This window comes from Prunus mume, linkage group LG5, assembly GCF_029339155.1.
Source record: "Prunus mume cultivar Tortuosa linkage group LG5, ASM2933915v1, whole genome shotgun sequence".
NCBI classification, from domain to species: domain Eukaryota; kingdom Viridiplantae; phylum Streptophyta; class Magnoliopsida; order Rosales; family Rosaceae; genus Prunus; species Prunus mume.
The window spans coordinates 29,745,030-29,758,045 of record NC_142702.1 but is presented as its reverse complement, the minus strand read 5'-3'; the positions used below and the strand labels follow the sequence as shown (position 1 = coordinate 29,758,045).

The 13,016-nt window shown below is 39.8% G+C and overlaps 4 protein-coding genes across 5 annotated transcripts; 3 read left to right on the top strand and 1 right to left on the bottom strand.

The window, feature by feature from the left end:
• Positions 1 to 774: 774 nt before the first annotated feature.
• On the bottom strand, positions 775 to 1,412 carry LOC148917536 (uncharacterized). Its single transcript, XM_089051764.1, has one exon. It carries the CDS (start codon positions 1,275 to 1,277, stop codon positions 990 to 992), a length of 288 nt encoding a protein of 95 aa, XP_088907890.1. The 5' UTR covers positions 1,278 to 1,412; the 3' UTR covers positions 775 to 989.
• A 307-nt stretch (positions 1,413 to 1,719) lies between these two features.
• LOC103333758 (Tetratricopeptide repeat (TPR)-like superfamily protein) lies at positions 1,720 to 4,220 on the top strand. The gene is made up of 4 exons (XM_089051763.1): positions 1,720 to 1,928; positions 2,318 to 2,442; positions 3,464 to 3,710; positions 3,792 to 4,220. The coding sequence occupies exons 1-4, from the start codon at positions 1,805 to 1,807 to the stop codon at positions 4,013 to 4,015; spliced, it is 720 nt and encodes a 239-aa protein (XP_088907889.1). The 5' UTR covers positions 1,720 to 1,804; the 3' UTR covers positions 4,016 to 4,220.
• Positions 4,221 to 7,578: 3,358 nt separating this feature from the next.
• LOC103333610 (O-Glycosyl hydrolases family 17 protein) lies at positions 7,579 to 9,611 on the top strand. The gene is given in 5 exon segments (XM_008236479.3): positions 7,579 to 7,782; positions 7,889 to 8,868; positions 8,965 to 9,003; positions 9,006 to 9,294; positions 9,371 to 9,611. Coding segments are annotated over 5 exon segments (1,407 nt in total). The 5' UTR covers positions 7,579 to 7,706; the 3' UTR covers positions 9,394 to 9,611.
• Positions 9,612 to 9,744: 133 nt separating this feature from the next.
• Positions 9,745 to 12,973, top strand: LOC103333611 (acyl-CoA-binding domain-containing protein 1-like). Of its 2 annotated transcripts, none has more exons than XM_008236480.3 (6): positions 9,745 to 10,498; positions 10,788 to 10,893; positions 11,009 to 11,112; positions 11,214 to 11,305; positions 12,286 to 12,383; positions 12,489 to 12,973. In XM_008236480.3, the coding sequence occupies exons 1-6, from the start codon at positions 10,014 to 10,016 to the stop codon at positions 12,657 to 12,659; spliced, it is 1,056 nt and encodes a 351-aa protein (XP_008234702.2). In that variant the 5' UTR covers positions 9,745 to 10,013; the 3' UTR covers positions 12,660 to 12,973. The 2 variants fall into 2 exon arrangements, with proteins under 2 accessions (XP_008234702.2, XP_008234703.2); XM_008236481.3 differs by having other exon boundaries at positions 9,754 to 10,498; positions 11,012 to 11,112.
• Positions 12,974 to 13,016: the final 43 nt, after the last annotated feature.

Sequence of the window (13,016 nt, the reverse complement as noted above, 5' to 3'; positions counted from 1 at the left end):
GGATCAATTATTGAACTTTCATCTTCTGCTTTTGGCCAACCAATTACCAACCAAGCTTACACTAAAAGGACATTCAGAAACAAAACATTCAATTAGCCATTGAAAAGTTTCTGGATCTTGTGATTAGCTTGACAAAACTTGTTTATCAGATCTAAATGCAAATCCCCGACAAAGCGACATAGGATCATTGTCACTCCTCCCTCCTATCCTGTTTAGGTTTAGCCATATACTAGGGTTCCTTAACTAATCCATTATTGTAATCCCAAAAAAGTCATTTTGTTTTTGAGTTTAGGTAAGAAAATTCATTGCTTGTAAAGAAACCCAAGCCATCCCTCCGAACCAGTCCACGAAACCCAATCCATCCCTCCGAACCAGTCCACGAAACCCAATCCATCCCTCCGAACCAGTCCATGAAACCCAAGCCCATTCGCATTCTTAAAATCCAGAACAGGATCCCTCGGCATTCAGGGCCCATTCGCATTCTTAAAATTCTCAACAACAATCGGAAAACAGTTCATAGTAGGTAAGAGTCTTGAGAAAACAAAACAAAACAAATCTTCTGACGTCAGATTCTGCTTCATTTTAAGAGAAGATAACGTTGATTCATTCATGTCATTCAAATCTAACTTGTTCGTTCCTCCTCCATAAACAACACCCATTACACAGAAATCAGAGGAGAGAGGAGACCTTCATTTTCCCATTAACTTTAACTATATATAATACACTTTAAAAAAATATTGTCACAGGCAACAACACAAACAGCAACACATCACATCCAGGGTGAAAAGCATATGATCAATCATACACAAATAACAAATCCAACCCCCAATTTTCCCGATTCAATTTCGACTTTTACGACCTGAAAACATCACAAATTGAATGGAAATAAATCCAAAACCCAAAATTTCAAAGATAAAAAAAAACCTAGAGAGAACAAAATGAACCCAATTTTCCGATCCCATCGAGGATGCTGACGTGTCTGTCCCTCATCACACCGGGAGATTGACGACGTCGTTCGGGGCCGAGGAGGAGGAGGAGGAAGAAGGGTAGTGAGGACGGTGGTCGCTGAGATTGACGGAGCGAGAGGCGAAGAGCATGAGGGGTCGGTCGTGAGCTTCTTCTGGGTTCATTTCGTGGTCGTCGGAGGTGGAGAGGTTAATGCAGGAGCACCGCTCCAGCGATGCGAAGAAGGCCGATGCCACGTGGGTCCCAAGCCAGCTGGCCACCCCGTTCAGCTTCTCGTACGATAAGCACGAGCTCTGGCTCTGGCTCTCCATCGCCTTTAATTTTTGCAGTGGCAGAGAAAGAGAAAGAGACCCAACCAAAAGTCAATTCCCAAATATACAACCAACCAAACAACAAAAGATCAATTCAATTCACAACACAATGGAGGCCGACCGTTTCTCCTTCCTTCCTTGTTCTTAGGAACTAGCCTTTTACCATATTTTACCTTACCGTGTTTTCTTTCCTTTTTTTCTATTTACGTATACAAATAAATAAATTAACTTAAATTTTAAAGAATATTATCTGCCGGCCCGGCATGTTGTTTATTGACTTCGACTTTGAACTCCTACGACATGCCGTTTCTATCGCCTTGTGTGCTGTACCTGTATGTATCCTGTATGTATGTAGTAGATTGACAATTCCGTGGTGAGGTGACCCGGGATAAGGCCAAAGCGGGAGCAAATATACATTGGCGTCAGACACGATCCCACGTGTCATGCCACGTCATCTTGATCTTCTACGGAAACTATAGCGGATAAGAAGACGCCATCGTCTGTCTCACACTGCCATTGTTTCGAAAATGGCTGCTTCACTTGCTTCAATTCCATTGTCGCGCAATGGTCTCTCTCTCCAGTTCTCCCCAACGAAACGCCATTGTTTCACAGTTCCAGAATTCCACTCACCTATGCGTGTGTGTTGCTCTGGTGAGCCTTCCGCACTGATTCTTCTCACATTACTCATTCTTGTCTTGTCATGTTCAATTTTGGTTCAGTTGGTTGAATTGCAATGAAATTTGTTTGATTGGTTCTTGTGTTATATAAAGCAGTTCCAAGTTCTGGGTTTGATTCTGTTGTTTGTTGCCCAGTTAATTAAATTTGGAAACTTTTATCTTAAACGATTTATAAGCCTTGCTTTTCTCTGTTGTTATCTTCCCAGAAAGCAATTTTCCAAAAGCATTTACAGAATCAGAAAACAAAATGGTCATATATAGATTTCGACTTCTGTTGCTTTTGATTTTGCTTACCAACCTCTGCAAACAAATAGTGGAGGGATTTCTTTTCTCGTATTCGTGATATTACTTTGTACCGTGCAGCATCTAGGGATGGTCATGAATTAAAGGAAAACTTGTCTCAACTGAAGCAACTTAAGAATGTAGCTTGTGGCATTCTTGCTGTTTGGGCTGTTACTGCTGCCTCGCCTGTAATTGCTGCTGGTCAGGTTTGAAAATTGAAACACACTCTTAGCCTACATTACTCCCTTTTATTTTTTAGGGCCTTAGTTTACCTATCACCATCTATGTATATTTTTCACATGCTATGCTTAGTGGACTAATGGAATGCCTGCATTGGAGATTTGAGTGCCCCATGTTGAACAGATCTAATCCGATGGTCACAGTTTTCTTACTTCTTCTGAATGTCTTATGGTACTTTGTATTTGTTTAGTAAAAAACCAAGCAAAACTAGGACATACAACCAGCTAAGCAGTAACAAACAAATTCCACAAGTTACAAATTTCTCTTTAAATAAGAGAATCGGAAATACGCTTTTTCTGCAACTTCAGCTTGAATGTCATGAATAATCCTTGAGGACCACGACAGAGCTCCATGAAGCAAAGCTGTTTTCATGTTCCCTCCGATTCCTTTACACCAGGTGCAATATATGTGGACATCCCAACCAAGTTTGATAGTTAGAAACCTTAAGTTCTTTCCTTTACTCTGACATTTTATCCAATTAAACTCATCTTGAAAACGAATGTGCCGAGTGTTGGCTGTCTAGCCCCAGGAAATTTGTCTGGCCTTAGTTGGAAGCCTGTCATGAATAAGTTAAGCAGACAGGAAATAAACCATGTTTTGGAATAGCTGTAGAGAACCAGACAAGTCTATCTCAATTCACTTTATGAAGCTTGCCTCCAATTGCATTCCAAGTATCAGAAACTTTTACAAAATCCTTATTTTTCTGGAACATTTATGGTATGAGTAGAAAGTCAAGATGCTTCATAAGAAATTTCATTACATTGCCACTTTTAGTATTCTACTTTATTGTATCTCTTCTGAAGTCTACTTTTCCTTTAGTTTGTTTCCTTTCAGCTCTTGTGAAATGTCACACGTTTATTCAAATAGGTGGAGATGTCATCATCCAAACAATAAATGACGATGAAAATGATGAAACTCAAACCTACTATAGTTGTGATTATGAAAGGGTACTAAATTGATTTTTTGTTTGTTTTTGTTTTGCAATAGAGGTTGCCTCCATTGTCAACTGATCCAAGTCGGTGTGAGCGTGCATTTGTTGGCAACACAATAGGTCAAGCAAATGGAGTTTATGACAAGGCAATTGATCTCCGCTTCTGTGATTACACAAATGAGAAGTCCAACCTGAAGGGAAAGAGTCTTGCAGCAGCACTCATGTCCGAAGCAAAATTTGACGGTGCAGACATGTCAGAAGTTGTGATGTCAAAGGCTTATGCTGCAGGAGCTAGCTTCAAGGGTAAGATTGCATATCATCCTTGACATCAAATTACAAGATGATGATATGGACTGAAAGAAATCAATGGTTTTCTTTTTGCAGGTACAGATTTCTCAAATGCAGTTCTAGACCGAGTTAACTTTGAGAAAGCTAATCTGCAAGGAGCTTTGTTTAAGAACACTGTGTTATCAGGCTCCACCTTTAATGAAGCAAAACTTGACGGTGCAGTGTTTGAGGATACCATTATCGGGTACATTGATCTTCAGAAACTCTGTAGAAATACGTCTCTCAATGAGGAAGGAAGAGCAACTCTGGGGTGTCGATGACCATTTTCCCTACTGTTTTACTTGCTAATTCAAGGTTCATCTGTTGTATAAGAAGCAACCACGGTGCTTAATGCATTTTCATTCTGTATTTCAAGTTTATTTGTAGGCATTTTTTATGTATAGCCTACCCTGCATCTGTGCATCCTTCCGAAGACAATTTTGTTGGTCTCCTTCTGCAGAGCATAGTGTTTTTCTTTCTTTGTTATGTCTCTCAGAGTTTGAAATATAAGTTTTTGCTTCTGTCAAGTGGTCTAGGTAGGTAGCTTTCGAAAGGAAAAAAGTGAAAAAAAAGCTCTTGTTAGTTAGAGTAATTTTCTCATGAAGTTGCATGAATCTCAGATAGAAAAATAAAGGGAGATCGTGGTGGGTAGCTAGCTAGAACACAATTCACATGTGCCAGCCAGCAGCCACATACCATAATATCAGATGCTACTGCCTCACTTGAAACTCACCAACCCACTCTAAAAGTAGAGTAAAGAATTCTAGCACTTGATGAGAAACTATTGAACGACGTGACCCTGCATTTGCCAGAAAGGTCAAGTTAGCTGAGGCACAGAAGACAGCACTTGCAATTTCCAATTGAAAAACAAGTTTGACGGTCACGAAAACGCCATATGGGGGGCTGACTTCATTCCTGGAAACTCGCAAAGTACAAAACCCCTAAAACTTTGACTAGAAAGTAGAACAAGAAAGGCATATATAGCTCGATCGTGATACTGTTTTCAGATTTGTTTTCTCTGAAGAGGTCTCGGGTTTTCCCTTTTTTCTATTCACCTTCTTCGTGGAAACCACCATGATTGTTTTTGATGTGTGCCTTTTGTTTTTCAAAATTTTGACTTGAAAATAATGACAAGAATAAATGAATGATGGCATGAATGATGGCGATTGATACCATCCCTTCAAATAGTAGGTGCTCAACAATTCATCGGGTAGATTAGATTGATGTGTTGAATTATAATATACGTGTAATAAAGGACTCAAATGATTAATAATAGTTACCTATACATGTATAATGATTAATAATAGTTACCTATACATGTACATTCGAATATACATGTGTGTCATTATTTATTTACTTATTTAGGTAAATGAAATTGTTGCAATAATAAGTTAAGGTGGTTGGCGTTTGGATGGGAGAAGTACTTGAATTAGCTACCATGGAGATGTAGATATACAAGTGAAGTAACCAACCATTCCAAAAACTGCCACCTACAATTCCTAGCTGATGATGCTGCATCATGCAATAGCAATAGCAGCACCCTTTCTTCTGCTTCTGAACGCACTGTCAAAATCAAACCAAACCGACAAACCACATACCCCAAACAAGCTCCCACCGCCTTTTCTCCTTCCTTTGGATGATCATATATTCCATATTATATGCCATTGCCAACCAACAAACTTCCATGAACCAAATTATAAGTTAAATTCATTTGTCTCATATGACGACAACCAACCACAAGTGAACAAGGGCTCTACAGAGATGACCAATAGGGGTAGCTCTCTCTAGCCCTGGGATCTGAATAATTCATAGTCAACAGATTTCAATCACACGCACAAGTAGTAGAGTTACCGTGCTTTCACCCCCACCAGATCACATCACTGGCGTATGAGAGTTATATATAACCCCTCCCTCTATATAGCACAGCCCTACATTGCAGGGCTATTACAAGAAAGAACCATATGCTTGCCTGCTTGCTTGCCATCAGTTCTCTCTTTCTCACTCTGAGAGAGAGAGAGAGAGAGAGAGAAGTTTGGGATGATTATTAAATAATCCTCTTTGTAATGTTTCTTGCTCAAATGAGTATTCCAAGCCACAGTTGCATGCAGTTTGCAAGCACTGGTGCTTCTGCAATTCTGAGATGCTCATTTCAGCAAGCAGCGTTACAAGAGGAAGATTTTTGCACCAAAAAGGCCGTCTGCTAGCTGCCTGATATATATCATCACCCTTATACAGATAAGTAGTACTGCTTATAATTATTCCACTCCATCATCTTCTTGCTGCTTAAATGTAGCGAATATATATCACTTCAATTCATTTGCTCACATCACATCAATTAGCTAATAGTTTTCCCCTTTTTTCATTTCAAATTTGGATACATAGTTAATTAACACAAGAAATTAATGAAGCATCAATTAATTTGCTCACATCACATCAATTAGCTAAAAGTTTTTCCGTCTTTTCATTTCAAAATTGGATACATGTTAATTAACACAAGAAATTAATGAAGCGTCAATTAATTATCGGATCATAAACCATATATATAAATCATATCAATTATAATCTTGCCCGGCCGCCATAATCATATACCAAATTACAAATATATACATGTGCTAGCTATGATATGCATCATGACGATGGAGAGAGAGAGAGAGAGAGAGAGATCATTGCTTTGGTGCCGGATTTTGAAGTGCCATAACTAATAATTACCATTCATTTTATGTTTCATTACTAGCCGTAGTTTTGTATTGTTCAGGCTAAAGCTAGCACTGGAGTTGGAGGGAAATTAAGAAAGAAAAGGACTGATGATCGATGTGCGCACTGCCAGGAGCTACCTCTCTACTCGCTAATGATCGAATTGAATGCATATGTATTGTACTGATCAAGTTTTTGACCATCTCGTTTCACCAAAGCAAGCCCTATCTCTGCTCATTTATCAGATTCTGCGTATATAAGTGATCTCTCTATTATATATATACATGGACATGCTAGCTGCATTTACATGGAGGGTTTTGATAGTAAGGATGCACTTATTTTCTTTAAAATAAAGACATCCTATTTCTTGATTGTAATTCAATAATCGGAACCGTTCAGTTTTTAGGTTATTTTTCAAGGATTATTCATGCAAAAGTCAGCTAAAATATAAACGGCTCTAATCATTAAAATACATTGTTGGATAGTCTAACAGTATATATGCTTAAATAGCTACCTCAGTAACAGACAAACAAGATTTCTATGCTATGCCATTGCCAGCCGAGTTAGCTTAATTCATTTTTCCCCTTAATTGTGATTGCAAAGGAAAAAAGTTGTGTGCTACTTTAATTAGTTATTGGTAATCCCCCCAAATTACAATTTCATTTGGAGTAGCTCAAGGATGAAGATCGATATGTATGTTGAACTCGTTCAAGTGATTCGCCAAATCTATTAATCCAACTTCTCTCTTTTAATTTGGAGTTCACTCTACCGAGGTGTTTGTTATATGTATAACAATAAAACTTTGTTGAAAAGGTTAGTAGCGGGCCTTTAAAATGTCATCCTGCAATTCCTTATCCATCATGGCAAGTAAAGATATAATTAGCATCGACTCATCATATACATATAAAAAGCAAGCCAGATTATTTAGCTTTACCAACTAGCATAATCTTCAATTACTGATATAAATCCCTTGCTTATTACTTTTATAACAGCATATATTCAGAGCTTTTATCACTTTCTTCTATTGTTAATACTAAGTTCTAACAAAAAGAGTAAAGATAAAACGAGGAAAAGAAATAATGATGGAACAGAATCAAAGATATCCACAGGAAAAGGTAAAGCTCTGTCTGTCAAGACATGCACAGACACTTAACCCTTGGCAGCAAGATATCATACTCCCTAAGCAAAGAATCCAAAAGTTACTTCTTCAAGAATGGTACCCTAACCTTGCATCACCATTCACCTCCCAAACGTACAGCACCCACACTCTTCTTACTCATGGCAAATTCTCTTCCCAATTTTGCATCATCTGGATGCTGTGTTTTGCTCCTCCTTGTCTCAATCTTCATTCAAGGTATTAGTATTGCAAATTCAATTTATCTATATATATATATATATATATGTTATATACCAAAAATGGAAAATGGATTTACTTTAATTTCTTTTAAAATTTGTGCTAGGAGGAGTGCAAGGATCTATTGGGGTGAACTATGGCACCGTGGCAAATGACCTCCCTCCACCAACCCACGTCGCCCATTTCCTTTTAGAATCCACCATTATCAACCGTGTTAGGCTTTTTGATGCAAACCCTGATATACTACAAGCCTTTGCTCACACTGGCATTGCAGTCACAATCACTGTCCCAAATGACCAAATCCCCCACCTTACCAAGCTTAGCTTTGCCCAACAATGGCTCAAATCCAATGTCCAACCTTACGTCCAGGCCACCAACATAGTCCGCATCTTAGTAGGCAATGAAGTTTTGTCCACCACAAACAAGTTGTTCATTGCAGGCCTTGTTCCTGCCATGCAAACCCTCCACGCCGCCCTTGTCGATGCTTCGTTGGACCGCAGGATTAAAGTATCTACCCCACACTCTCTAGGCATTCTTTCAAGTTCAAGCCCACCGTCCTCTGGCAAATTTAGGCAAGGCTATGACGTCCATGTGCTTAAGCCGTTGCTTAGTTTCTTGAAAGCCACCAATTCTCCTTTCATGGTGAACCCCTATCCTTATTTCGGATTCTCTGCGGCCACACTTGATTACGCACTTTTCAGGCCAAATTCCGGCGTCTTTGATGACAAAACTAAACTCCTTTACACCAACATGTTGGATGCACAATTAGATGCTGTTTTTTCAGCCATGAAGCTTTTGGGCTTTGTGGACCTTGAGGTTGCTATAGCCGAAACGGGCTGGCCATCAGAGTGTGATCCGGCCCAAGTTGGTGTTGACCCACAGAGTGCAGCGGATTACAATGGAAATCTCATACGTCATGTGACATCCGGTAATGGCACCCCGTTGATGCCGAATCGGACTTTTGAGACGTACATCTTCGCCCTCTTCAATGAAAATCTCAAGCCCGGCCCAACATGCGAGAAGAATTTTGGGCTTTTCCGGCCAGACATGACACCGGTTTACAATGTCGGGATCCTCCGGCACACGGTAGCTGCTGCAGCTGAAAACCACCCTAAAAAATTCCCCTTCTTGATATCATCTTTATGTATGTGCTTGATTGGTTTGTGGGCTTCACTTTGACAGGCTAGTTCGTCTACACCTTTGAACCCAAGCCCAGGATCAGGCCCCCAGTTCCAGCTCTTGCACCAGCGAGCCCATCACCGCCACATGGCGAGAAACTATGGTGTCTCCCCAGGAGGGGAGCTGACGCGGAGGCCTTGCAGAGGAATATTGATTATGTTTGTGGGCTGGGATTGAATTGTGGGCCAATCAAACAAGGTGGGCCGTGCTTTATGCCCAACACAGTTCGAGCCCATGCAGCATATGCCATGAACCGCTACTTTCAAGCAATGGGAAGGAACGGTTACGATTGTGAGTTTGAAGGAACTGGAGCCACCACTGCCGTCGATCCAAGTAAAATGTTTAATGCAAATAACTTTTAGTTTGGTTTTATTATAGTAATAATTAATAATTATTTTTTTAATGACAGGCTATGGAAAGTGCAAGTACTGACGAATGACGATGGAAAGAAATGCAATGGAGGATGGATGGGACCCATGAATTATAAACACTTCCCTACCAATGCTTTCTTTTTGGCCATAGAGATCAACGTAGGGGATTAGTTTAGTGGCTCATGTTTACTACGATGTAATATCACAGTATTAGTAATTATAATTGTTATTTGTAGTCTGAATTTAAGCGATGAATGAAGAAAAATATGTTATTTCAAATTCACTTTATATAATAGTAGAAAATAATGTTTATACTTTTTTTGGTTTCCATTGCAATATGTTTATTATTTTCGGTTGACAGAAAAAAAGAAGAAGAGTAAATTGAAAACTAAAATTAAAATTGAATTTGATCACGGAGCTAGCTTGCACTTGTCCGCGGAGCACCCGATTGTTTCCCCCTCGTAACGACCACCAACACAGCAAGCCCCTTTCCCTCATTACCATTTATGCGGTGCGCTCTGTTTCCCGGAGCGCAAAACGCCATCTCTCTGAAAAATCTTCATCAGTCTTCTTATTTCTCTCTTTCTGTGGTTCCTCAATTTTTAGGGTTTTTGGGCGTTAGTTCAATCCATTGAGAGACTTCTAGGGTTAGGGTTTATAACTCACCGTACCGAAGAAACAATGGGCGAGTGGCAACAGCTCCTCCAGTCGATATTCCTAGGCCTCATTTTCTCTTACCTTCTCGCCAAGCTCATCGCCATAGTCATCTCCTTCAAAGAAGACAATCTCAGCATCACTCGCGCGCACACTACTCCCACCGACATCAATCTACCCCGACCCAAACCCCAACCCCATGACGATCCCCCTCGCTCAGCCGATTTGACCTCCGCAGCAATCGAGGCCGAATCGGTCGTCGCAGAGCATGGCAGTGTCAGGAACGAGAGCAGCGAAGCTGGAAGTGACGATGACTGGGAAGGCGTGGAGAGTACAGAATTGGACGAACTGTTCAGCGCAGCGACAGCGTTTGTTGCATCAGCCGCGACGGATCGCCAGAAGGTATCGAACGATGCGCAGTTGCAGCTCTATGGGCTTTACAAGATTGCTACTGAGGGTCCCTGTAGCGTGCCGCAGCCATCGGCTCTGAAAATGACAGCTCGGGCCAAGTGGTATTTGCTTCACCATTGCTCCTTTTGGCAATTTAATTGCATAATTTTATGCTTTATTTGTTTAGATGTTAATGTCTGCGTGATAATGAAGGGTGATGTGTTCCATGGATCGGTTTTATTTAAGTCAAGTTTACGTTAATGAAATTTTTTGATTTTATAAGAACTAAGCCCTCATTCTAATGTTTTTCACTGGGTAATTGATAATTTAGGGTTGGTTGAACTGTGTAGTTTAGTCCACAGGTTTACTCGCTGAGTGTTTGAATTCTTTTCACTGGGTAATTTCTGCTAGGCAAGCATGGCAGAAATTGGGTGCTATGCCTCCTGAAGATGCCATGGAGAAGTACATTGATATTGTTACGGAGCTATATCCTACATGGGCAGCAGGTTTGACTGTGGTGAGTCTTGATCCTTTTGTTTTCCATTGTATTTTAGTACTGCTGTACATCTACTCACTTTCTGTTTCGTTTTCTTTGCTGGCCTTTTTCCTATCTCTCGACATATGATGACTAGAAGAGCAGAGGCGGAGATGGTAATGCACCTGGTACAGATTCTAACGGACCAATGGGGCCAGTTTTCAGCACCTTTGTTTATGAGGAGGAATCTGAAAATGATTCGTAAGTTTCTTAGGACCAGTTTCATGTTTGCAATTACCGCTCATCAGGTGATACTAATTCTTGCAAAAACATTGCTAAGGAGTACTTGTTTTACTTTTCAGCAAGATGGATGCCATTCATGCCTTTGCCAGAGAAGGAGAAGTGGATAATATGCTTAAATGCATTGAAAGCGGTGTTTCAGTAGATCTGAAGGGTTTGTTTCCTTCAGTAGATCTTAATTAGCTTCATTTAATTTCCAACTGATTATGAATTTCTGTATTCCATGAGTATTTCTATAACTACAAAAACATGGATATTTTCTTTCTTTTTGGGTGGTTTACAGACTAAGGCTGCTCATAAAAAGCTCAGGCTCCGCTTTATTAGAAGCTCGTTTCCTTTTTAAATCTCAGCTCTTCGGATGCTCATTTCCTTGTCAAATTAATGAGCTACAATTTGAGCTTAATATCAAAGCTTGGTTGCTTAGAACAAAGCTTGATCAACACTGGATTGTACTCTTTAGGTTTGTGAGCAAGTTAGGTAGGTCAGTAGGTTCATGCTATTGTCAACATGCTTCAGTAATAAACTTTGAGAAAATGTAGGATAAAATAAAATCACTAAGGCATGAGTAGAATGAAGGTTGGAATTATGCATTTCAACGCCAAAAGTGTAATGTTTGATTGAACTGACTGGCTAGTTCAGTCAGCTAGAGAATAGACTCAATTTCACTCAAACATGTTACATAACAAAACTTAAAAAGACTAGGCTGGAAGCTAGATTGACCTATGGCACACCAAGTTCAACTTTCTTCATACTGAGCTGGGTGCAGAACTCTCTCTCTCTCTCTCTCTCTCTCTCAATACATGTGCATGGCTTAGTAGTTTCTTCCTTTTTGTCAGTCATGTATTTTCTTTTCAACCAATGAGATATTCTGACATTATTAATTTTCTATATAGGGTTTTGCTAAAACTTGCATAATTTTCAATGAAATTGGTTAATATAGCTACAAAAGCTAAAAGTTCAGAGACTTCAGTTTCTTATGTCTATCCTGATTTGTGAAGCTTTTAATGTACAATTGACAAAAGTGTTCCATTTATTTATATTGGTCACCCCTTTATAGTAGGATGTTGAAGGGAAATTTTCTTGGTAGTATGGTGTTGATATCGCCTTAAAACAGTTTACGTGCAATGATTGCAGATAGTGAGGGAAGGACCCCATTGCATTGGGCTGTGGATCGTGGGCACCTGAACATGGCAGAGCTACTTGTTAGCAAAAATGCCAATGTTAATGCGAAGGTAAGGTTAAAATGTAAACATTTATTTTAGGTAGGAAAAAATGTTTTCCCAGGGCCATGCCCTGATGATGCCCATTTTAAAATTCTGTTATTTTGGTGTTGGAAGGACAACGATGGCCAAACCGCACTGCATTATGCTGTTATGTGTGATAGAGAAGGCGTTGCTGAATATCTTGTGAAGCAAAATGCAGACACAGGTGCAAAAGACAATGATGGCAGCTCTCCGTGTGATCTCTGCGAGTCAAACTGGCCTTGGTTGCAGCGTGCAAAGGAGTAGAGTCACACTGACTGATGGTTTACTTACTTTGTGGTTTGTTCAAGCTGTAGTAATTTTTGAGAAATTCCTTGTGGATGATGTATATTGGTGATGTATAACCCCAAACCTTTTTGAATCTTTTGTCTTTGGAAAGATTTTCAAGTAGGGCAGTATGTGTATGTAGTTTTCTACCTTGTCCTTGTGTAGCCTTCTTTTTTTGGATTATTCAATTTCCCCAATCGTGGAAGTGAAAAGAAAGGTGGAATTCACTGGGTGTAACTTTTACACTATTTGCATATCAAATCAATCCTTACCCTTTTTGGGGTCACCGTATCGATGCCTACTTTTTGCCATTGTATTAGCAATTTAATATTTTGA

Coding starts and splice junctions, on each gene's coding strand:
- LOC148917536 (XM_089051764.1), bottom strand. CDS start 1,277: ATGGAGAGCCAGAGCCAGAGCTCGTGCTTATCGTACGAGAAGCTGAAC.
- LOC103333758 (XM_089051763.1), top strand. CDS start 1,805: ATGGCTGCTTCACTTGCTTCAATTCCATTGTCGCGCAATGGTCTCTCT. Junction 1,929..2,317: donor TATGCGTGTGTGTTGCTCTG/GTGAGCCTTCCG, acceptor TGTACCGTGCAG/CATCTAGGGATGGTCATGAA. Junction 2,443..3,463: donor CTGTAATTGCTGCTGGTCAG/GTTTGAAAATTG, acceptor GTTTTGCAATAG/AGGTTGCCTCCATTGTCAAC.
- LOC103333611 (XM_008236480.3), top strand. CDS start 10,014: ATGGGCGAGTGGCAACAGCTCCTCCAGTCGATATTCCTAGGCCTCATT. Junction 10,894..11,008: donor GGGCAGCAGGTTTGACTGTG/GTGAGTCTTGAT, acceptor TATGATGACTAG/AAGAGCAGAGGCGGAGATGG. Junction 11,306..12,285: donor TGTTTCAGTAGATCTGAAGG/GTTTGTTTCCTT, acceptor CAATGATTGCAG/ATAGTGAGGGAAGGACCCCA.